Source organism: Danio rerio, chromosome 16 (genome assembly GCF_052040795.2).
Source record: "Danio rerio strain M-AB ecotype USA chromosome 16, GRCz13ab, whole genome shotgun sequence".
In the NCBI taxonomy this organism is placed as follows: Eukaryota; Metazoa; Chordata; class Actinopteri; order Cypriniformes; family Danionidae; genus Danio; species Danio rerio.
The window spans coordinates 26,285,783-26,311,713 of NC_141036.1; the positions used below are offsets into that span (position 1 = coordinate 26,285,783).

A 25,931-nucleotide genomic window follows, 5' to 3' on the forward strand; every position below is an offset into this window, starting at 1 on the left:
AATCTAGACACAGCTTTTAAAAAAAAGAATAGAAAAAAAGCCTGGGAAGCGCAGCCCTTTGGGTGGAGGAGGAATACTGTCAAATCAGGAGCTTATTAAAAACGGGAAGGTTCTGTCGTCCCTCTGTTGCCCGCCGAGGATGTAATTGTTCTTTCCTCCAAAGCGCCACCCTTTGAAGTCTCCTCATTCATTTTTCTTCAGCAGATTTTCTTATCCAATTCTGTCACTTATTTGCTCTCCCTCTCCCTTTTCTGTTGCCATATGAGAGATTTACAGAACATTTGTGGCTTTCAGGCATCATAAATGAATCTGTCAGTGCACAAGAGCTAAAAATACTGTAACATTGTAACATCATGGCCCTTCACATATGGTATTTTAGTGCAACAAGGTATTAACTGACCACCCACAATTCTGTGTAACCAGGTGTTAAATGTGCAATATTACTGCTGCTGTATTGAAGTAGGTCAGTGTAGTGTATAAAGAGCTTAAGAATGCAGCGTGCAAATAAATGTTGGGTGAATTTCTCACTCTCAGTACAGGAACTTTGATTAATACTGCCTTCATGTGAATTATCATAAATATCATGAAAGTATTCTAGTCTTAAATTGATTTAAAGTTGTTTTTTTTTAATCAAGTTTGTTTTATGACTGTAATTCTCTATAATTATTTAATTACTGAGTTTAAATAATGCGGAGGGGAGTGTTTCTGTAGTGAAATTCTATAAAAGTTTTATATTCACTTCAATTTGTTCCCTTTTTGTTGTTCACATGCAGTCAAAACATTTGGCTGAGTGTAATTTGTGTAAAAAAGCTTCTGCCATAGATATGGGTATTTATGTGGCTTGTGGGCAGTCACTCATTCACAATATTAATTTGGAGCAAGCCAGATCACTACAAAGGGTTTGTGTGCTGGAACCACTTCTATTCTGTCCATGCAATGGTGAATTCTTAGGGTTAATGTGCTGTTCCTGAGCACCTCACAGTATAGTGCAGGAGTTCAATCTAAAAAAGCCAACCCAGGCTCATTCTGATTACGTACCCCTATATACATTTCAGGAGAGAGCAAAATATGTCCCAGCAGCTTAGTTTTTTTTTTTTTTTCACCTGTGTACACTTTTTCAGATCCTAAATTTCTCTCGTGAGTGTCATTTGCACCTGGTGTACTCGCGTTAACCCACCAGAGGCTGCTGTCGACTGACTTACTGACTGACCAACCGACCGATCCCTCACCCTCTGCCTTCCCTAAACCCAACCAATAGTGTTTTAAAATGCACATTCTCACCCTGTTATTTACTTGTTTATTTTATTTTTTAGCATTTGTCTTACCCGCTTTCTGGAATCGTTTTTCACCCGACTCGAACCCCATTGTCGTGGTTAACTCTGCTCTGCATCTCAAGTCTGTCGACGTATGTGTCGAGCTACTGTACAAGCTGGTAGCAGTGGAAAAGCTGTCCATACGGAGGTAAGTGGTCAGCAAGAAAAGAAACAACGTCATACTGCCCCGTAGTGTTCGTTTTATAAACACTACAAAATGCAGCCATACTGTACATAGCTCTTGCTACATAAATCGAGATCTCTAGAAACTTGTATAGGACATACCTGCCAACATTTGTCTCTGAAAAACCGGGAGACGGGGGGGGTGTTGGGACAGTTGTGGTGAACTGACGGGGCTCTACTGTTCTATTTTGAAGGGCACTTTTTATCCAAGAGAAAAAGGGCATGTGAAGCTTGAGCCCTATCTGTGCAGATGCCTGATCTGTACTATGCACCGGGTTTTGGGCAGCCGCTGCGATCGGATATTGTACCAAAGACCGTAGTAAAAAAAAAAAAAAAAAACGAGTACCGTCGGGGTGAAATTACAGGAGATTTCCGGGAGAAATAACAAAACGGGAGATGGGTCTGAAATACGGGAGACTACCAGGAAAAACGGGAGTGTTGTCAGGTATGATATAGGAATACGTTTTCAGAATGAGTCTGTGTTGAAAAGATCACAGCTGGTTTACTACTTTATCAAGATGTTATACCACCCATGTAATTTTGAATGCAATAATTTCCTACCTCCAGATGATAGCACTGCATCACACATCTGGGCTTCTAGTATATAGAGGTGGTGTTCGGGAGCAGTACTGTCTATGGTTGTGCTGAGATCATGGCTCAGGCTGATACAGGTGTGAGCCACTTCTGTTATATCTATACACTCTCTCTCAGTGGGAGTCCCTGTGGATAGTCCGCGAGTAGATCTGGTGATTACTGTAAGAGCTGTTCAGCTGGGTAATCCTCACAGTTCTCTCACTCACTCACTCACTCACTCACAGCACGTCCCATCTTAGTTTCAGACAAGATTGCTATCCCATCAAGCAGCATGGCCATCCTCTTGTTTGATATGAAGGATCCGGTGTCTATCACTGCAACAGAGGGCATGCTGTTGCTTTCTGACATTGAATCACACACACTTTCATCCTCCAAGGTGTCTGCATTGTCTTTGCTTTCCTGGATGGCCTTCACGATCAGGCTGGAGATGGCCATGCGTCCTGTTTATAAGCTTGAGACTGGATGGTGGTTACGTAAAGTTGGACACAATACAAACTGCTCCTTCCTCCTATTCCATTTTTCCAGATGTGCATCAGAAATTTACTAAGGCTGGAAGGCACTTTTTATTTCCAGGCTTTGAGCTTTTCTGCTTTTACTACACTCTTTGGTAGGGCGGCGTGAGGTTATATGGGTCATATGGAGTGGTAATTGTGGGTAACCCTGCAGCGCACTGCCGCCCACAATTACCTACTAAGTCACAATTGATGTCTTTAAACATGAGAATTTGTGTTGGCACCTTTGTCCTACACTGTGGTTGATGCACAACCTGCTAACAGCTGCTGAGTTTGCCATATGAAAGTAGCTAGTGCATTCTAGGAAAGGCGATGTCGACTCCTGTGGTTCAGATAAAGGTGAATGAACCTGGTAAAGATGATGTTGACAAAGTTTGTTTTCTCTGTCCTCATAGTAAAGGATACGATAAATTCAACCTGAAGTACAGGTTAACAGTTTTTACTTCATTTTAGCCAAAACCAGTGGTGAATTACCACACTTTCTTCAGAGGGTGCTGTTCAAACTGCTTACACAGAGTATTCCTGATGCATTTGTCCTCAAGTTGATGAGCAATTTTTGACCTGAATAATATTTACTCCAATGTCTCCAATTTGCCATGGCACAAACCAATTTTTGCTTTTCAGGCTATCAGAGATGTCCACTTCCCACTTGTGAATTTGTAATTACTAGGTTTTTGCATGCAAGTCCTCCTATGTAAGTAGTGGGAAAAATTTGTAAATATTATGCTTTTTTACTGGTGTAGTGCAATATTTGTAACTCGCATCATGTTCATTGTTTTGGTTAGAATACTTTGCAGTTGGTTAGGGCATCAAGCATGGTCTAGTCTAAAAAACTATTAAAATGCATTTGATGTTTCAAGCAATTTGAAAGTTCTTTGTGACTAGGAGTTAACAATCATGCATGGATGTGGGTGATAGTGGAAAGGCAATATTTTGCCTTTATATACTTCTAGAAATGTTGCACTACCGTTTTTCCATTCCATCCACGTTGTTATTATGAGTTTGTCATGTTCAATTGTTTTTGTTTTAACGAAACATGATTCACTCTAGTTAACATGATGGGAACAATACATTTAATTATGCAAAGATTCCACAGAAAATAGTGCAATAATATTGGTAACTCACTTTGTGCTCATTTTAATTAGAAAACATTGCAATTAACTGAGCTTTCTCATATGGTATAGATATGGCATACAAAGCTCTGATTATCTGTTCGCCATTCTATTGTCTGAGATGGTGAAAGAGCTTCTTTCTTCTTTTGTCCTTTAAAACTTTATCACAAAGGCATAAAAGTATTTTGTAGCAGCTCAGCAGTTGACCCTTTCTTATTCCACATCACTGGTCTGAGGCCAGAATTCTGAATTGATCAGATGACAGAATTATAGGCTGCAAAGTCTGTTGTCAGGTCATTCTGGAAAAACTCCCAAGAGAACCTTTCATTTGGCAGAAGCTTATAGGCTTGTGTGCGTGTATTGGCAAAGCAGAGCTTATACTTGTGATTACTCTCTCCTAAGGTGCTTTTCCTGTTGTTAATATTGTTGTTATGGTGACTTGTCCCCTCAGATAAAGAACGCAGCGGCGAATGTTCTCAGAGAGACTTGGCTGATTTACAAGCACACCAAGCTGATGAAGAAAATCGACCACTCCCGTGTGCGCAAACATCAGAGGAAGTTCCTTCAAGCCATTCACCAGTGAGAGAAACAAACACACATCTGTACACAACAAATTCACTCAAATCCTCATCTACACACTTTAGAAAATCACTTGGAGAAATGAACAGCCAAAGTGCTAAGTGAGCTTTAGCGATGTAAGCTAAAACCACACAAAGAGCATTTGAAGTGCTTCACATTTGGGCTGAGTGGCTAGTTGTGCGCTAAGTGTAATTGGGGTAGTTAGGATGTCTGACCTGGCCACAGAGACAATACCTAAGAGGAACCATGACAAATGCATCAACAGGCAGCAGCTTTTATTGACAACATTTAACTGTTTCCCAAGCTTTTTATATGCTCAAGTACTGTATGCTGATGCTCAGGTTTCTTTCTTGTGTTTGTTAGGTCACATCTTGAACTGTGAAACCTAAACTTGAGGTTTATGATATAATTCAGTTTGTAACATCCAAATACAATTTACTTTTTTCTTGGGACTTATATAAGTCGAAAATACTGAAGTATACATCTTACTGCACATTCATGTAGCAAACATTGTAATGGGCTGTTCACATTTTATGAGAAAAATGTCCACACAACAATTATAATTTCTTTATATCTGATAATTAATAACAATAATAAAAAAAAAACATTTTCAACACATCAGAAGTTTGAAATGTTTTAAAGCAACAAACAATATAACCACAGTGGGCTTTTACATTACTTAGTATGTTGTTGTGTAGTTGTCAATACAGTTACCTATATGGCACATTCTACCAGAAACGTACATCATCTATCGCTGAAATAAAACCAGAAATACAGTGAAAAAAAAGGGTATTTCATCCCAAAACTTTTTAAAATGGACTGATGGTTGATTTCTGTGTGTTCTGAAAAGGAATATGTCAGGCATTTGATTATTTTCATTCATGTCATTCATTTGAATTAAAAACACGCCGAGTTCAGACTGCATGATTTTACCCCCAATTTTGACTCATCAACTGCTTTTAAGAAATCGCTGACAAATGCCTGAAATCACAGATAAATCACAGATATTTCACCTGTAAAATATTTGACAAGCTAAATATCTGGAGTTGTCTGCCATTCAAAACATGCCGAGTGAAATGGGATCTGATTGAAAATAACATAGACGATTACCTACAGCCAATGAGAGAGCAGCATCCACTAGTGTGGGTATCTGCAGGCCAGCAGGAGGTTGGGGGAGAAGTTTAAAGTTAAAAGAAATTTATTTGGACCCAAGAGATGGAGGAAAAACTAGTGTAAATTTGGCAGGAGCACCCATGTCTGTTTGACGTGTCATCTGATCAATATCACAATCAGGTTGACAAAGAAAAAAGTTGAGGAGAAATTGCTAATTTCCTTCGAAACCCAGATGAGCAAAAAAATAATAATTTTCTACCCGACTAAAGGCGTCTTTTCTTATTATGTAGTTAATAACAAAATATATACAACATGACCTGGTGTTGTTTCCATGTCACTTCTCGCATGTGTTTGGTTTTAGTTTGGACAAAGTCGTCGATGATTCTTCCTATTTTAAAGTCATGCAGTATAAACCCCCTTGTCGCCGATCCATCTTGCAGTGTAAACAAAGCAGCGACGAAACGATGCCCCACATGCAGTGTGAAAACATCTGTGACACGACTACTTTGAAAATCATGCAGTCTGAACTCTGCATTACATTGTACAAACCCTGTCATTGATTTTATCCTCAGCCCAATTGAGCCTACAATAGTTTTGTTATGGTAAAAACTGTTATTTAAAAAAACAAATACTACAGAAATAGCAAGTTTAAGTTGTTATCATTCACACCAATTGATTAGAAACATGAAAAGAATAACAAATTCTACAAATAAATACTACAAATATATAATACAAATAAATTTGCAATTGTCCCCAAGTTTCTGTAAGTCCTGTCACATTTGCATTAAATTTAACATAAATTTAACAATGCGTGCAATACACCTTTAAGAAGCTGACAGTTAACAAGCATGCGTTTGATCATTGAATTGTATGAATTTATGCTTGTTTTTGTATGATTTTCTTGAGGACAACAAGCTTTCCAGCAGGCACACAACATCATAAGTTAATATTAGGTTAGAATTATCTCAGGTGACTAAAATTCAATGTCTAGACCAGGGGTGGCCAACCCTGTTCCTGGAGAGCCAGCTTCCTGCAGATTTCTATTGCAACCCATATCAAATAGACCTGCCTGTAATTATCAGGTGGTGTTCAGGTCCTAATTAATTGGTTCAGGTGTGTTTGATATGGGAAGCAACTGAAATCTGCAGGAAGGTGGCTCTCCAGGAACAGGGTTGGCCACCCCTGGTCTAGACAGCAGCTGCGTCCCAAATCACATACTTATGCACTATTCTACGCCTTTTTGTAGTATAAATTGTGTAATTAGTACATTCACACTAAAAACTATATAATAATAAGTGCACTTTAATTACCCGGATGATGCACTCATTCAGTCGGTAAAAAAAAGTGTGGAATGATGGACACTTCACGCACTCAACGGGCGCAGGTTTGCTCACGTAGCGGAAGGGGCAGAGCTATCGGGCGCACAGGTTGGATAACTTTATTTATTTTGGATGGTGAAAGCAAAGCTCTCCTATGAGAGTGATTATAGCGCCTCCCGATGATGAATGATTTGGTCATTTATTCCACTGATTTGGCAACCATCAAACGCCATCAGGGAAACGGTTTAAATTTCCGCTTAGTAAAAAAACATTAGTGCTCCATTTGGGACGACACTACAGTCATATACTATGCTGTTAAGTGTGTATGTGCATAAGTACATAGTGCATGAGTGCATAGTGTAAAGTGTGCAATTTGAGACGCAGCTATCGTCTAAGGACAAGATTATTTTGACGTCCAATAACGACGTCAAATTACTTTGATCCTTGGTTGATTTTAGGTTGTGTTGGAAAGTGAAAACAATCCAATGTCAGATAGATGTAATGGTGATAACGTCCACACAACATCAAGGTATAACATTATTACACATTTATATTTGGTTGATTTTAAATTGGAAGTAGGACATTGACGTCGGCCTGACGTTGGGTTCTGATGTCAACCCGATTTTCATTTCCAAACAAAATCCAAACTCCCCATGACATTGGGGTACGATGTGGTACAAAGTCAACATGACATCTTGTTGATGCCCTGTGTATGCAGGGTTAAGTCAAGACCTGTCACATTTTTTTCTAAGTGAAAATTTACATTTCTGGTAGAATTTTTACAAGTTTTAACAAAATGTTCCTAAAAATTTCAGTCCTTTTTATTTCACAGTTTGGAAAACGGCCAAAGACAGTGGTGCAACTACATTTTTTTTAATAATTGTCATGTAATTTTGTGAAAACAAAAATATTAAATACTATATACATTTGTTTCCTACATTTACTAAGTTTTTTCCCATATTGTAATAATTTGTTTAAAACAAAATTATCAAATTAGTTCAACATGGCTATAATTTACTAAAACAGGGCAACAAATTAAGTCATGTGAACAAAGTTGAAGCCACAATTTAACTAATACAAGTAGACTAATTAGTATTTTATGGTTTACTGAACTGAGAGAACAAAATCTTATTTTTTTATGTTGTCCCAAACTAGTTTGAAAATATAATTTTGGAGTCATTTATACTTTTGAAATCAAGAAGAAACCTCTGCCAAATGGTGGCTTAGGCAGTGGACAAATCGAATATGCACACACTATTGCTAATATGGTTAGAGCCCTCTTGTATTTTAGCAAAACATTTACACATTTTAAACAAATGTTATGTCACCTAATTAAAATTGTGCAGTTTAGTTAGAGAACATCTTATTTTTTTCCAACTGTCATTATGCATGTAGTTCCCCTGTTAGCTCAGTAAGTCTGATGCGAATGCTACACACTCCTGCTGTGTGGGTGCCCATAACACACATACTCATCATTTGAAGAACTCTAATCCTCCTGTCACTGTTTTGTCAAGGCCTGTCCTCCAATTTAAAGGGTTCCTTTCAAAACCAAAGCCTTTCTTTTAAAGAAATCCCACACTTATGAAATCCTTTTAAGTCTGATGCTTTTAGGATTTACGCCGTAATTGCATATTCATCTTGGGGGATTCTCATCAACAGCAAACAAATAAAGAAAACAAGCTGATTAAGTTAATTAGCTAGTTGAGGTTTACAATTGAGGGCTAGAGAGCTTAGAAGGAGGTCTAATGGGTTGCGTGTGTTGGTGTGTGTGCGTGTGTGTGTGTGTGTGTGTGTGTGTGTGTGTGTGTGTGTGTGTGTGTGTGTTTGTCCCTGTTTTTGTAGATTGCGAAGCGTAAAAATGGAGCAGAGAAAACTCAGTGATCAAGCCAATACATTGGTGGACTTATCAAAGGTAAGACTATTGTACATGTACACAAATCACAGACATGGTCGCACATCAGAGCCCACACATATGCACGTTACATCGGTTAGGAAATAGTTGACACCCACACACACTTTCAATGACATTGTGTTCCCTTTCCTGCAATTTTATCATGCCCACATACACATACACACTCTTTATAATGCCCAAGGCTGCAAGTATGTCGACGGCAGCACATAATGCCTGGTGACACACACACACACATACCTTTGCTTTCCCAAATATATCTCAGCATTCAACTGTTTCCATGCTGACCCGTTTGTTTCTGTGGCTTTGTGTCTCCTAGCAACCTGAACAAGTGTTAAAGCAGGGATGACAGTGGGAGCGAGGAGAGGGTGGGAGGGGAGAGAGACAGGAAGCTGAAGAATGATTGAAAATGTGTGCAATTCAAGAGATTTTCTTCTGATGGCTGAGTGTGCGTGCGTGCGTGTGTGTGTGTGTGTGTGTGTGTGTGTGTGTGTCTGGTCATTTTTCTGAATGTACAGTATCTAGGGTTTTTATTCCTTTTTGCGCATGTGAAAGGGAGTGCGTGATCTTGGACTGTAGACCGTTTTTTCCTTTGATATTTTAAGAGCCCCTATTATGGGTTTTTGAAAATGACCTTCCACGCAGTGTGTAACACAGCTCTAAGTGAAGAGAAATATCCAGCTAAGGCTTAAATCTGAGTGTGCCATGTTTAAAACTATTGATTCATCTAAAAAAAGTGTCGACTCAGAGTGGTTTAATTGAATCGTCGGGGTAACAAATTTTTAGCAGTGTCAGCGTGACTTTGAAATGGAACTCAAGCCACGCCAATTTGTTGCGTGCGCAAATCTGTGAAAATTGAAACTCCGCCCACAAACACTCAGCATAAATACCTCAGCATTATAGCCCCAGCATTGTGCTGTGTTCCCATTATTTTTCTGATGAGTGCTTTAGCAATCTACACCCTTACAACAGGGGATTCGTCTGCCGTTTGTTAAAGGAAGGATCAGAAAAGACTATTGATATATGAAATTTGTCAGAGTTTGACAGGAACTTAACAGTAAACAGTTTATGGCTCAGTTCTTCTTCCATTTCACAAGTGTAAGTAACTTAAATGTAATTAAAATTAAAAAAAAGCATCTAAAATCATGTTACAAATGCGTGCCAATTTCTTTACTGATTTAAATGTGTTTGTGAGCTCCCAATCCTTTGTCAATTGTCGTTATTATGGCCACTGTGTGGATTCATACTAAATGTGTCCAACTGTTTTTATTTGGTTAAGAATAGAGCAATATGCTGGTGTTAAACTGCAATGCTTTAAAGCACTCCTGAATTGGGCTCACACATATACTCTGACTTCTTCAAAATTGTTGATAAGCTGTGGTGGGCATTTCTTTCTGTCTCGCGCTGAACGCAGTCGACTAATTGCAATAGACTGGGTCATCGGACCAATCAGTGCAGATTAGCATAGTGCTAAGGAAGGATTTGGGAACAAATAAATCGCTAAACGAGTGTCGTTGGGATAATTAGGTAAAAATCAAAGCATATTATGAGCGTATTATAATACAGTAAATACATTTGGGTTGCTCAGTATTTTATTTCTCTCCTCCCAGTTTGTAACTTAGTTACAAATCGTTTTAATAATTTTAATTTGAATGTTCTGTCCCTTTATTTAACAAAACTTTCCTGCAAAAAAAATAATAAAATCACCACTTTTTAGTGTTTGCGTCCTGCTTTTTAGTAATGTGTAAAAAATAGACTTGTGCCTACAGCCAGAAAAAAACTAATAGCCAACAGTGCAAGAAAAATAAACTTTAAGATGCTCTCATGAAACGTCATCAAGTTTTAACGAGATAGCTCAACAAAAATTGAGAATTCTGTTACTATTTATTCACCCTCAACTTGTTTCAAACTTTCTGACTTCAATAGTGGTGTTGTTTTTCTGTCTTTTCATTTCTTCTCTGACTATGAATAAAACAAATACCCACTTCAGTGGTCAAAGTAAATAGTGAATAACTAACTCAAAGTGCATATGCAAGCTGCTGATACATTGTAGAGTATGTGCAATTAGAAAAATCATGCTGTTGCTAATACAATATAGAGGTTTAACAATAATTCCAAAGTTTATATTTTATATATTATTTTTAGTTATGATAATCCCAAAATCATTCTCCAAAAAATCCACAGATTTTTTTACAAAATTCTTTGCAGAAATAGCTAAAATATCTGTAGATTCTGTTTGGCCCTAATAATTCAAAAATACCTCTACAGTTTTGTCTGAATGTGTCCAAGGCCAGGTTATGAAGTAGTTTGAGTGATTGGATTTATATCTCTCTCAGATGCATTTCGAAGGGAGTTTACACTTGCATTTATCATGATCGAGTAGTCATCTCATCAGAAAAAAATACATCAAGTGACCAGGAATAAACAACCTAATAAAAAAACTAATGTCATTGGGTTTCAGTACCTAATCCTAGTTTCACTTAAATCACTATATATACACACATACACACACACACACACACACACACACACACACACACACACGCACACACACACACAAACAAATAACAGCACTCGTACTGCCTCTACACCCACCTCACCCTAAAATAGTGCCTATTTCAAATATTTAATGTTTTATGCCTTAATGTCCAACCAGTGACTATTTACAGGCATATATCAATGCTACGATTGTGACGTTGCGTTTATACAACAGTTTGTTGGCACAATTGTGTGTATAAAAAAGATAATTAAACACGGACAGTCTAAAAATCCATTTATATGAGGCACTATACTTTCTTCTGCCATTCCTTTACATCTGCAGCTGACATCTGAACAACAAACACCTTCACTAGACTGAACGACATGAAATGCTATCTGTCTACTGAGATTAATTTATCTGTTGCAAAAGGGAGATCACAAAAATTAACCAAGAAAAAGCCAACGCAACGCAAAAACTACTAGATTACTGTTGTGTTTGTGATAAGGAAAAACGCTAAACACATGCAGGCATTTCTCCTTTCTTTTTACTAAAGTAGTCTACAGTATTGAAAACAGGAGACTCATTAGAAACAAACAGATGGCCAACGAAAAGTAACTCAGGGTTATACAAACAGTGGCCAACATTAAATACATGCATTCCTGATATGTGAGTCCCATCTCATACTCAATAGAGTGAAGGAACTATGACGTCACTTTGTAGGCTAATCGCCTGCTAGCATAAAACTGGTTCCCTCGTGAAAATCCCTATAGGATTTTCCCATAGGGTTTTCGAAGATTGCGAATAATAAGCTCTGTGTTCAAACACAGTTCATTACACTTACACGTTTTGTTCAGCCGGATAATTGTCACACAAAAATACAACATTGAGCACTTTTGGATCTTAAATGCAAACGCAAGACTTGAAAAGCTAACATTAGGCTATAAACGGACTACAGCGCCCTCGGGGCGCTCGTCAGTGACGTCAGCCCCACCCTGCTACAGACGACTTACCAAGCTTATTTTTAGAAATAACGTCCATGACAAAGAGTTAATCTCTCTGTGTATTATATATTATAATCCACACTATATTTTATACACTAATAAATACGCAAAAAAACATAGACCTTTGTGCCTTTTGGATCGTTTTTACGTGGGAAATACATCTGTTTTGCTTTGCGGTTGTTCTAAAAGTTTTAAAAATGTGTATAAATGTGCCTATATAGTATTATTATGAGATATATTTAAATAAGTGTATCGCTCGCGTGTACACAGCCCACTTACCTTAAGACGATAGAAATTAGGCGTGAGGAGGAAGTCTATCAAATGCCTGCAAGTTCCATCATCATGGACACAGAGCAACATTCAATATTCCTTTTTTGTCACGACGTACAGCGAAAAACAGCCCATACAGTCACATCTGCTGAACGTTTTATGGAGGAGTGTAAATACTGCAGTTAAATGTGATCAGATGAAGAAAAAAAGACGAGAAATCACTTGATCACGTTAAAATGACAGTTAACATGGATGTATTTTTACACATTTATTCACACGTTTGCATTACTGAGAGCAGAAAAGAAACAGGCTGCACTGGTGAGCAGTATCTTCATAATATCGTTTAATTAAAATAAATGATCAACAAATTAGTGTCTCAACAGCCTTTACATGTGAAGGAATTATCTACACTCAATCTAATTTCTCAATTAGAATAATACAACAAACTATAAAATACTATTCATGAAAATACTTAAATCACAGAAAAATCCAAACGCCCAACACAAGCGAGCTGCGCTCCAGACCAGATTAGCTCGATGACGTATAATGTCCCCTACGCCGCCTGTAGTCTCATTTAGCAACTTGATAGCAACCGTCTTTTTAAAGAAGCATAATCGTTTTAAAAGTTGAAGAGTGTGCTGTAACTGATGTGTTTTATGTCGTAGAACAAAACGTGAAAGTATATTGAATTGGTGTTTGCCACGGACCTTATTTAAGCGATTTTACTGAAACCCCATTCAAAAAACCCATTGACTTTGGGACGAGGGAACCGGAAGTGCTAAAATGCTAACTCGCTTCCGGGTTTTTGCATACAAATTGACGTCATAGTTCCTCCACTCTATACATTACAATTACTGTGATATAAATACAGCACTACAACATACAAAAGAGAGAGAGATCGACTTAAAATGACATTTACATGTTTTATATTGATTTGATCAGCTGTAGTTTGAAATTACGCATTTGACTTTTTCTCCTCTAAAGGCCTATTATGCGGTCTCTGACGCCATCTTGTGAATAGACAACGTCAACTGTCTTTGCTCTGCTCATTACAGGCTGATGAATGTCGACGCACTGTATCTCTGAAATTATACATATTTATAAAAGGTACTATATTAGTTTCAATCTAAACAACTACATTCTCACCTAAATAAGCCTCAAAAGTACTATATGTTGTCCAACAGCCGCATTATTTGTCAAACTGTAGTGAGTTTATTCATCTGCTGTCACTGTATGTGGGCAGAGTAATACACACGAGTAATGAGGCTGTACTAGTTCTGATACTGCAGAATATCACACAGATATTAGCCAATTTGATTAAAAAACCAGACAGAACTGTTGTGTATTTTTGTATAAATTCGCATATATTCCAGGCTGTCTGTAAACAATGCCTACTTTCACCTGCCCTCAAAGGTTTCAGTTGGTTTGCATTGTCACCATCATGTCTTGAAAAATGTATTGTTGTTTTATTATTCTCAGGCTGCAAAAAAGAAAGTGAAAATAAATCTGACGCAATGTGCAGATCTAAATGTAATGCTGCAAATTGTCAGCCTTCATTTACTCTTTAAGTTGCAACAGTTGTACGAGATTAAGTTAAACTGTGCCATGGTATTTTTGACCCCTTTATCTTGAAATTGTAGGGTATTTATTATTAATATTATATTTAATTTTTAAAAGTTAAATTCTGCTTAAATCATATTTGATCTAGAGGTTTGGATTGAGCTCTTCAAGCAGGATCAAGCAGCTCTTCCATTGTTTCAACTTTAAAATTCAGCATAAATTTATATTAATATTTCATTGTTACTGTCCTACAATTGCTGAAGACTGAAAAAACTCCAGAGCTAAAGGTCATGATAATTGGCATTTTGTTTCCAACACATGCCGTCAGCAGTTTGCCAATCACAAAAGACTGGGCCACCTGACCAACTAGAGAAGAGCAGGGGAGAGGGTTATAAAGAATGCATCTTCAAAAAAAATAGTTTGAGACCTTGGATGCATGAAAGCATAACTAAATAGCTAATGCAATAGTAATCTGTATCTTCTTTTGTATTCTGAAGAACTTTTTCCTAATTTGAATAATTGTTAAAAACAACACCTAAACAGAGATTAAGAAAATGTTTTACTGACTATGCATTGTTCTGTTTTTCTTATTATTTCAAATCTCTATTTCTAGACTGATGTTAGTTCTCCTTACCCAAAAGACAATTTGGGCCATCTGACTGTCAGAATCTTTCCAAAAAAAAAAAAAAAGCGAGAAGGATCAAATGAAACAACTGGAATGAAAAGCTATAAAATTAGCCTAATGGGGATTGTGTAATTCAGATGACTGACTTGAATCTCACTGAGAAACTAAAAAAGAAGAGAGAGAGATTGCTGGAGTGGATTTTCCTCATAAGAAAAAAATTGGTGAAGATGTAGACTCAAGCAGAAGACTCAATTTAATCTCTATTTAATTTTTATTGCCGTCTAGCCAGACCAACAGAGATGTTAAAGTCGAGATGAGATCAAAATTGACCCTATTTACTTAATGCACATTCCTGGTCCTAGTGCGATTCATTCAGAAAATTGTTTGTCATCATAATCTTTTATCAGAATGTAATAACTTGCTCTTCCACTGCTTTCCATTCCTGTTCATGTCTCAATTGAATAATGCTAAGCAATAGCCAAATCACAGCTTTGGAATGGAATGAAATGCCCACTATTCACAATCCAATCAATTTTTGATGGATGAAAGCCTGTTCATGACAAGAACTATGACTGTAAAGGTAACCATAACGATCACAATATCTATATTAATGCCCACACCAGTGCACAATGAAGTCACAGAGTACACATGCATTCAACAAACTTTGAACCATCTGTGCTAAACAATTGTGAACAGAGATGTACAGTTATGTCATACCTGAAATAAGTTATCTTTAAAATCATCTGGATTCTGACATTCTGTTTGTTCATCATTTATAGGATTAATGAGCTAGAAAAAAATATTCTGAAAGGGATTTAAAAACAATATTATTATTTTTATTTTGGACTGTATATTTTATGGTGGATTCTTGATCCCCTTAAAAAGTATAAAGATCAATATAATAAATATCGAGTCCAAACTGTTTGATTGTAACATTCTGTTTATGTCATTGTAGTTGTGGCATGAACTTTAAGATTATTACAAATTTTGGTTTGAGTTCATTTTTAATGGTATCATGAAACAAAAGCTGTTCTATTCTTTTCTTCCCTATTGTGAAATACAGTACGAGTGAGATGGATTTTCGAACAAGAAACATTTAGAGTGACACTTTTTTTTTTAGATTTTATCTACTGAGAATTGACTGTTGTTGGTTGCTGCCGCTGCTGTAAACTACAGACTACAAGACTGTTAAAAAAGTACTACTTCATGGTGACGTCCAACATTTTTCCTTTGCTGCTGAAATCCTGTCCCCTGAATTATATCACATCAAGAAGTAAATTGGATTGTGTACACCATGTTGACTTTAAAGAGATCTCATTTGAGATTTTGATTTCCTATGGGCATTTATTGCTTCATTTATCATCTGTAGTGTTTCTGTTTCATCTTTCTTCAGTCCTGTACAGTATCTGTGCTCTCTTTCCTGCATCCCTCCCTTCAACTTACTACATGGCCATGGCCAGGGTTTAAAACAGCAATATATTAACACATTTTATATTGTAATTGTTTACATTAAAAAGAATTGATGTATTAATGGTGAATGGCAACTTTTGTTCTATATAATTTATACAAAATGTTTAATGAATGTAGTAGGGCTGGATCGATAAACGATATTATATCGAATCGCGATAAAATTTATGTCAATAACAATGACAAGCGCTCAACATTTTTACTCTATATTGATCTAAGTGGCAATCAAACAGCAGAAATGTGCAACAATGAAAATGATTTGCCAAATTTTCAGTCACCAAAAATTTATGAGGGTTCATTTAATGGACCCTCTAATTTTTGTGGCTTCAGTGATTGTTGGGGTTCTCTTTTAAATCTGGAAGTATTAACAACTTATATAGAAATATTTATCGTTATCGTTCAGTATGGAAAATAATTATCAAGATTTCATTTTTGCCATATCGCACAGCCCTACAGCATCGCCTTCATGCTGGCCTTTAGATTTGTTGTACAAGGGTTAATATTGTACTATTTTGATAGCATTTGATAATTTTATAATATCCTGATGATCTTTTAATTTGCCCACCCCCTCCCCCCTTCACAAAATCACCACATGGATTAATACTTTTTTTTACTTGAAGATTAATCTTAAATTTGTAACGATAGCAGAGAGATCATCTCTCACTTCAATTCAAATCACATGTATGAAAGCTTTTAGGCTTTCCTGTAAAATATAATGACGGAAGAAGTTGGGGTATGTTATTCAGGATGTGGTGGGTTTCTTAGGTTATTAAAGGTGTTTTCTTTAACCACCTGTTTAGCCTGCAGTAATGCATTCAGTGTAAGCTGCACGATTAATTATTCAAAGATCAGGATCTCAACACCCACGCAAGAAAAATTATAAATGAAGGAGGTTTGCATAAGTTTATTAATCCTTCGAATTGCTGCATTCAAATCTGTGTTTGAAAAAATACAAAAAATCAAGAAAGAGTCTTTAGTCATATAAAACAGACAAATAACACAGAAGTACTGGGATAACATTTTATAGTTTATATAAAACCACTGATATTATGGTAAAGATTACAATCACAATTGTGATTTGTCTCCTCCCTTTTTTGGCTAATCTGAAAAATGGTCTGATCCGTGACTAAAAAAAAACATAATGTGATCCGAACAGTGAGAGTTGTGATTTGTTTCACCACTACCAGCCTTCATTTCGCCTCTTTATTAATGTCCAAATTACTTTATAAAGTCATGCATATGTTTGTCTGAATGTATATTTTAAGTTGTTTCCAAGTGACAAAATGCAAGATCACCCCAGGCTGTGTCCTGTGCATATAATTTATTATGGATTGAAATTACAGATACCATTATCATTGTTAAATCTATTTAAACAAACATCTGTATATGAAAATATGCTGGTTACCATAAAACCTAAAAACTACCCATTAATAACATACACAGCTCTGCATGACAGGAAGATTACCTCCTTCTAAACATGAGTGAAATTAAGTTGCCGTTTGCTAACGGTAATCAAACAAACACAAATTATGTATAAAAAGTAAAAAAATAAAATAGCACACACAACCAAATACCTTTCATATATAAAACTAAACCATTTTGCTGTTGCCTAAAAGCTGGGGTTCTGTGTAAAGACACCTGTTAGCCTTTATATTTACATCCAAACTCACAGCAGACTACATGCCAGGATTGCTCCAATTGTAGAAAATAAAAAGCACCATTGTTAGCCTGTTTATTATCGGTTTACAAAAAGGAGTGCGGGGAGGGTGGAGTCCGTATATTGCTTAAAGGCAGGCACATATAAATAATTAGCTAGTTACATAAAAACTGTCACAAGAATCAAATGGGCCAATTATGGGCAAAAATGTTCAATATTTTCAGATCTTTAAGGTGATATAATAATTTTGATCACCAGTATAGCTGGTTACAAAGGGCAGATTTACCCAATAAGTGAGGTAAACGGTTGCTTAGGGTCCCAGGAAATCTGGGGGCCCCAAATAAATACCTGGAGATAATAATACCCATCTAATATAACGTTGTTTTTTTTTAAGGAAACAAATATTTTAAAATGTAGAGATTGCAATAACATAAAACACAGAAAAGAAGAGAGAAAAAACAGCAATATAAGTAAACAGAAAATAAATAAAAGTACAAAGGCTGAAATTTAAGATTGCTTGGACCCTTGGTTGGAATTGCTTAGGGCCCTTAAATCAATAAATCCACCCCTGCTGGCTACAGCATGCTTACCACCAAAGTTTTTCATTTATCTATCCTTCTCTCTCTACACAGATGCAGAGCGTCATGTATGAACTGATGTCAGAGCTGAACGACCGAAGTGAGGATCTGGAGAGGCAGATGTTGAGTCTGGAGCAGCGGGTGGAGCGTTTGACGGCCGGCTTTAATGCTCTGCCCGCTCACTTGTCGGCCACGCTCAGCTCCCAGCATGCGGCGCTCGTTCAACTGCTGCGTGAGCGTGATGCCAAGGTTCTGAGCCCCACTGTGCCCTCCGCGCTCTCACCCACTGCTGCCAGCCTGCCTCTAGCCAACCCCCCCTCCGGCTCAGGCTCCATCCCCTCAACTCAGCCCGCAGAGGACAGTCCCAACACCAGCAGCTCCAGTTGTTGAGAGTGCCGGTGCAGGATGTTCCCTCCTGGGCTGCAAGACGGACAATTAGCGGAAGCAGAGAAATGACATAAACATTCACACGCATACGATGCACTGTAACTATGAGCATTGCGCAGCTTGAGTATCTCACAGAGATGGAGGAGATGCTAACATTTGCACAAAACCTCTATGATGACAAAACTGCCATATTTCCTATAGTCCACAAGACGGACGTCCTCTACTGTTACCATGAATGTATTGATTTTAGAAGACTAACTAACTCAGACATGTTAACATGCATGGACTCTTACTTACACTTTCTCTGACTCCGTCTTTGCTACCAAAGTGCTCTCTGTCTATAGTTGACTGGAATGGTGTGTGTTGCAAACCTAGGAGGGGAGGGTGGGAGTGGTTATAGAGAGTATAAATAATCAGCAGCTGAGAATGTTATGATCTGGAGATCTGGACAGCACCTTTTTTACAGTCTGCAAGAGACTAACAGCCATTTGAAAGAAGCATTATTTGGAGGAGCGACGCTGAAGCCAGTCGATAAATTATAAAAACCACCCCATCAAGGTGGAACAGCTGCTCACACTGAAATAACTGTAGAATGAGTGATTATAGTCATTTTCTTAGTGGAATTGCTTGTTATAATGGCGTTGAAATAAGAGACTATTTTACTTCTGACCCCATTTTGAAGGAGAGACCATTTTGAAAACTGACTAATAGTGACATCCTGTGGCCGGAATACTGAGTTACATCCTCTTGGAATATTGTACAGTATGCTATTACTGAAAACTTAGCTTTGTATCGCTCAGTTTTTTACCATTAATAATTACTAACGCAGTTATAGCTCATATTTATTATAAGATTATAAGATAGCATTCTTCTCATTCGTCATTGGAAATTATGATTGCTGTATAAATAATGATTTTATTTATATTAATTATAGATAAGGGAGGTGCCGTTTGAGGTTGAAATTATTTTGTAATTTTATTTTACCAGAGAGAATTAATAAAGTATATATCTATAAATGACTGTCTGTGTGTGTGTATCATTGTGTGAATGACAAGACCATTTTTGTTTGCCTCTTAAATTTGCAGCCCTAAATTCGTTTTCATTCCTTCATTCATTAATTTTCTTGTCGGCTTAGTCCCTTTATTAATCGCTACAACGGAATAAACCGCCAACTTATCCAGCAGGTTTTTACGCAGCGAATGCCCTTCCAGCTGCAACCCATCTCTGGGAACCATCCACACACACATTTACACACACTCATACACTACGGACAATTTAGCCTACCCAATTCACCACCACATGTCTTTGGACTGTGGGGTAAACCGGAGCACCTGGAGGAAACCCACGCAAAGGCAAGGAGAACATGCAAACTCCACACAGAAACGCCAACTGAGCCGAGGTTCAAACCAGCGACCCAGCAACCTTCTTGCTGTGAGGCGACACCACTACCTACTGCGCCACTGCCTCGCCTAAATTCGTTTTAGTTTAATTTATTAATGTTGTTATTAAATGAGTTCCTGACTCTCAGTGGTCATTAAAATTCTGATGGCACTTCGCTTAAAGAGTAGAGATGTAACACCGGTGTCCTGGCCAAATTCCCTTACCCATCCACCGAATTGGCTCTCAGTCTCTCCGTTCCATCTATAGCTGGTGTGTGGTGAGTGCACTGGGGAAATTGTCCTGTGGCTGCCATTGCATCATCCAAGTGGATGCTGCACACTGGTGGTGGAGTGGGGAGACCACTTCTCATGATTGTGAAGCTCCTTGGGTGTATGGCCATACACAATAAATGCGGTATATAAATACACGTTACTATTTACTTAGCTACTAGTTTAATGTTTATTTTCATGTTGCATTATATTGTCTTCCCTTGTGAAAATTAACCATGATTTTATTAGCGGTAAAGTTTAGTAACCATGATTGTTTGCCAGACTGATTAGGCCTACTGGGCCCAAGCTTTTTTTCACTACAAAGGCTGATGTAATTCATCACCATCCAATTTCAGCTTTAATAATTAATATCAGATTTATTAAGTATTTATTCTAAATATCTCAGAAATGAGTAATTATGCTTTAATGGTTGAAATGAGCTAAAATATTCATAGTATGCCTGTTACCAAAGTGTTAATCATACTAGAAAGCATGCATTAAAACATATATTAAAGGAGTCCCAGTTTATTTACACACTGGGCAGAGTTAGTGATTTTGGGGCCCTAAACAATTCCAGCCAAGCGGCCCAAAAGTTCATAATTCGATCTTATTTTCTATATTTTATCTTAATGCAAAATAATAATAAAATGTAAAGTACTTTGTGAAACTTTAGAAATGATTTGTTTTCTTAAGATGAATTCACAACTAAACATAAAAAAATCGCTTTAAAAACTAAATCTGTACTGATTTAACTGCTGGACTGGTTCATAAATAAAGGTGGGGAACACATTTAGCAGATGTAATAATTACATTAAAATGAGAAATTAAGACCCTCACTTCACAAAATATGATAGAAAACAATGTTATATACAGTTGAATTCAGAATTTTTAGAACTTGTTAGATTTATCAGCCCCCCTTTGAGTTTTATGGTCACACTTTACAATAAGGTTCATTAGTTAATGTTAATTAATGGATTTACTAACATGAACAAACAATGAACAATACATTTGCTACTGTATTTGTTTCATGTTAGTTAACGTTAGTTAATGAAAATACAGTAGTTCATTGTTAGTTCATGTTTACTCATGGTGCATTAACTAATGTTAACAAGCATAGACTTGGATGTTAATAATGCATTAGTAAATGTTCAATTATGATTAATAAATGCTGTACATGTGTTGTTCATGTTAGTAAACGCATTAACTAATGAACCTTATTGTAAAGTGTTACCAATTTCATTTATTTATTTTTTATAATTCCCAAATAATGTTTAACAGAGCAAGGAAATTTTTATGGTCTGATAATATTTTTTTTCTTTTGGAGAAAGTCTTGTTTGTTTTATTTCAGCATGAATAAAATCAGCTTTTATTTTTTAAAAACCATTTTTAAGGTCAAAATTATTAGCCATTTTAAGCTATATTTCGATAGTCTACAGAACAAACCATCATTATACGATAAGTTTCCTAATTACGCTAACCTAACCTAATCAACCTAGTTAAGCCTTCGTCACTTTAAGCTGTATAGAAGTGTCTTGAAAAATAACTTGTAAAATATTATTTACTGTCATCATGGCAAAAATAAAATAAATCAGTGGTTGCAAATGAGTTTTTAAAACTATTATGTTTAGAAATGTGTTGAAAAAATCTCTGTTAAACAGAAATTCCGGGGAAAAAATAAAAGGGTGCTAATAATTCAGGGGATTTAATAATTCTGACTTCATCTAATTTATAATATCATATATACTTCTATGTATTTATTTGGGGGCCTTCAGATTTCCTGGGTCCCTAAGTGGCCGCTTATCTTGCTTATTTTTTAAATCTGTCCCTGACAGTTACTTATGGCTATGATAGATTTATATACAGCAGCATATTTACCTGGTAAGTGGGAGGGCATCCTGTCACATTTGGCGCAAGTAGCAAAAACAGCACATCTTTTTAAAAACACAAACAAACTTATAATAATGTCATTTTTGTGATTTGTTCATCTTGCTGTGGTATTTCAGCCTGATCTCACGAGAAAACGTAAGTATTTTACGTTTTGCCAGTTTAGTGGCTAATTCGTACGAATTCGTACGAGTTCAGTCGTACGAAATGGTACGATTTTAAAAAGGAGGCGTGGCACCTGACCCCACCCCTAACCCCAACCGTCATTGGGGTATAAGCAAATCGTACTAAATTGTGAAAATTAGATCGTACGAATTAATACGAATTAGCCACTAAATGAAAAAGTTACGAATTGCCGTGAGATTGTGTTGGGTATTTATGACTGTTGGTCTCTGTTCCATTGTGTCTGAGTTGCTTTCTGTCTTTTTGTTGTGTTTATCGTGACATCCAGCTCTGGTTATCCTGAAATAAAATGTCAGCAGAGGGTGGGCAGGGAGAACCAGCTCATTTTCATTTAAAGGCACTGGTACTGGCACACTTCCCTCTGATCCAAAAAATGTACATTTTCAGTGGGGTATAATAAATGATGTGATGGGTATTTTGTCCTGAGGGCTTATTTTACATCAAAACTGGAGCCTTTTAATTATGGATTTATTTTGGATTTATACAAAACAAATTCTCACAAACTGACTAATGTTTCTGTATTTATTTTTTGTTAATTTGTGAATACTTTGAGTTAGCAACCTCCGCACTTTGCCACAGACAACTTCCTTTTTAAATTCAAGAAATTTGCCAATTTGAATGTAGAATTTTTTATATATTTTACTGACATTTTTACATATCTTTACTTTACATCGTAAACATATACTTTGAGTTTGAAAAAATCTGTCCCCATAATACTGTGTATAATAAGGATAATGACAATCAAATAGGCTACTTGAAAAATCAACAGCAATGGATTGGAACAACCAGTGCTTGTAACTCCAAATTTAGCCTAGCACTCACAATTGAGATAAACTAGTTGAATTTTTTCTTGTGTCTATGCTTTAAAAAATGCTCTGAAAAAAAATTGTTGTGCCAGCAGCAGTATACATTTGTGTATTGTAGTTAATTCTAGTAGCTGCAGTTTCAACGTGCCCATGATGGAGAGAGCAGTTTAGGTGATTTTGTTAATGAGCTCATTGATTACACTCAGTGTTGAAGCTGCTGTTACCTCTCAGCACCGGTGAGCCTGTGAACAACACACTGACAGCAGAGAGGATGCTACAAATGGTGAGTGACAAAGTCAGCTTTTATATTATGTCTCATTGAGAGTTATGATCTCAAAGAATTATCTCTTGACTCAATAACAAAATTAAAACAATCTTGATATGACCTAATCTCCAAGGTGCGTATGAGTCTATATTCAAATCCCGGCCTAAATATATGCTTAAAAATTATAATAAGCTAAATTGTCCGCACTGTAAGTCCTGGTGCTCCCTGTAGGGGGGTTAACCGTTTGGCTAACAACCCACCTCATAAAAAAAGATGTTACAAAACACCAACATGATGTGGCTAAATAGTAACTTCAATATATTAACAGCACTGGGAGTTAATACCTCTTTAAGTAAGTGTAAATTTTTAAACTGCAAATATTATTACATATTTTACAAATACATATTTTAATGTATTTGCTGATACACCTTTATTTATATACATTATACCTTTTGTTATGCTCATGGCTGTTTATATATATATATATATATATATATATATATATATATATATATATATATATATATATATATATATATAAATATATATATATATATATATATATATATATATATATATACTGAAAACTATTTGAAAATTTAACAGTTTGCTTTGCAATACAGTACCTATTTTTTCATGTTTGTAAAGCAGTGTAAGAAAATTGCTAAATTGCTGAAAGTAGTCAGCCGTTTGATATTATAATGATGGTGCCATTGCCATAAGCTGAATATAGATTGAGGGAGAAAAGGGAAAGCAGGACAGACTGACTAAGGGTCCTTGATAATGGTTGACTGGCTTTTTCATTAATAAATGAGTAAATGGAGTCTGATTAAGGTAATTCGGGGTGCAATTTATATTTGAGAGTATAATGTCTATGCAGAAATTGAATTATTTTCATTTAATTTTAAATGTCTCACTTTTCTTGAGACGCAAGAAGCATTACACCAATTTACCTGCCATTACTATTATATTTATATTTACCACTGTACATTTATTTCTGAAATGAATTAGATATGATCAATAGAATATTCTTAATACTAATGGACAATTTGATTTCCTCTCCATTCAATTAAAAATGCAACATTATATTATGACATTTTTGTTTGTCTTCAAGATTGATTGATGAATATAATGTAAAAAAAATTGAACGATAATTTTTATGCTTGTAATAGTGATTATATATGATTAAGGTCTTTTTTTGCCATATTTCAGTTGCTTTTAGTCAAGTGGAAGTTCAAGTTGGACTTTATTGTCATTCCACTACATGTGTAGACATAAAGTGAAACTAAACATCATAGCAGTTTTTAAACTGTGCATAATTAAAATACTGTAGCTGTCATTTAAATAAACTATAAATATTTAATCCTCGTGCATTATTTACTACCTTTTGTTATGCTCATGGCTGTTTTTGCCCCATTGATTATATTGACATTCTTTTGACTGCAAAGCCCTGACACCATATAATCATGCATTCTTGATTGTTGGTGGGTTTCCCTGTTGAAATGAGGTAAAATGTATATTTTTTACTGTTGATGATCAGTTGGCTCTGTTAATCCTTTTATATGGAATTCTGTGGACTATGAGAGCAAATTATAGCGTGTACATAAATACACTTGCATAGAAATGCTTACTAAGTTATGAGAGCTGATGTGATTATTTTGATTTTGTCAGACATATCAAGATAAGTGTGCAAAGGTCTCTCTCACTCTTACAAATTCACACTCATATATGTTGTAGTGTACACCAGATAACACCATATAAAAGACACTACGTTTTGCTCATTTTTAAAACATACCACCATATACATGTCTGAAGACCTCAAATTTATCTCACGAGTGCCATTTGCACCTGCTGTTCTCAAGTAAATCCGCCAGAGGCCGCTGTCAACTGACTGACTGACTGATCGATTGACTGACCGATCTACTGACCCACCCTCCTCCTTCCCTAAACCAATAGTGTTTTCAAAAGCACAGATTGACCCAAACACCCACTTCCCTAAACCCAACTGAAAATCTTAAAAGGCAACCCAAAAAAAGAAAAGCCCTCACCTGATTTTTACCACTTTTTCAGATTTTACCCCATTCTCATCCAGTTATTTACTTGTTCATTTTACTTTTTGGACTCTGTTTTTGTCTTACCTGACCTGACTTAACTGTTCTTCGCCAGACTCAAACCCCATCATTGCTCCTCTGCATCTCAAGTCCGCCAACGTACATGGTGAGCTAACTGGACAAACTGGTTATAACGGGAAAGCCATCCATATGAAGGTAAGCAGTCAGCTACTAAGTGCAAAAAGGAACGGCATCATACCACCCCGTAACGGTTCATTTCAATGACGAAATGCAGTCATACGTACTATACTTTTGGCTATATAATTCTCGATCTCCAGAAATGTAATAGTATATAGGGCTACATTTTCAGAATGAGACTGTGTTGCAACTTGCTGCACTGCAACTGATGGTCTACAGCAAAAATTAAAAATAGTA

General features: G+C 36.4%; 1 protein-coding gene and 1 long non-coding RNA gene across 3 annotated transcripts in view; one reads left to right on the forward strand and one right to left on the reverse strand.

Annotated features, from left to right (window-relative positions):
• kcnn3 (potassium intermediate/small conductance calcium-activated channel, subfamily N, member 3) overlaps positions 1 to 19,677 on the forward strand; it is a 128,384-nt gene extending 108,707 nt beyond the window's left edge. For both annotated transcript variants that reach the window (XM_087286938.1, XM_087286939.1), the window contains 3 exons: positions 4,166 to 4,293; positions 8,568 to 8,637; positions 18,326 to 19,677. In XM_087286938.1, coding sequence (XP_087143064.1) covers positions 4,166 to 4,293; positions 8,568 to 8,637; positions 18,326 to 18,661 — 534 coding nt within the window. In that variant the 3' untranslated portion in view covers positions 18,662 to 19,677. The remainder of the gene's footprint in view (positions 1 to 4,165; positions 4,294 to 8,567; positions 8,638 to 18,325) is intronic.
• LOC147840275 (uncharacterized) lies at positions 9,172 to 15,617 on the reverse strand. The gene is made up of 2 exons (XR_015511378.1): positions 13,222 to 15,617; positions 9,172 to 11,796 (listed from the first exon to the last, which is right to left on the reverse strand). It is a non-coding gene; the product is annotated as an uncharacterized LOC147840275 (long non-coding RNA).
• Positions 19,678 to 25,931: the final 6,254 nt, after the last annotated feature.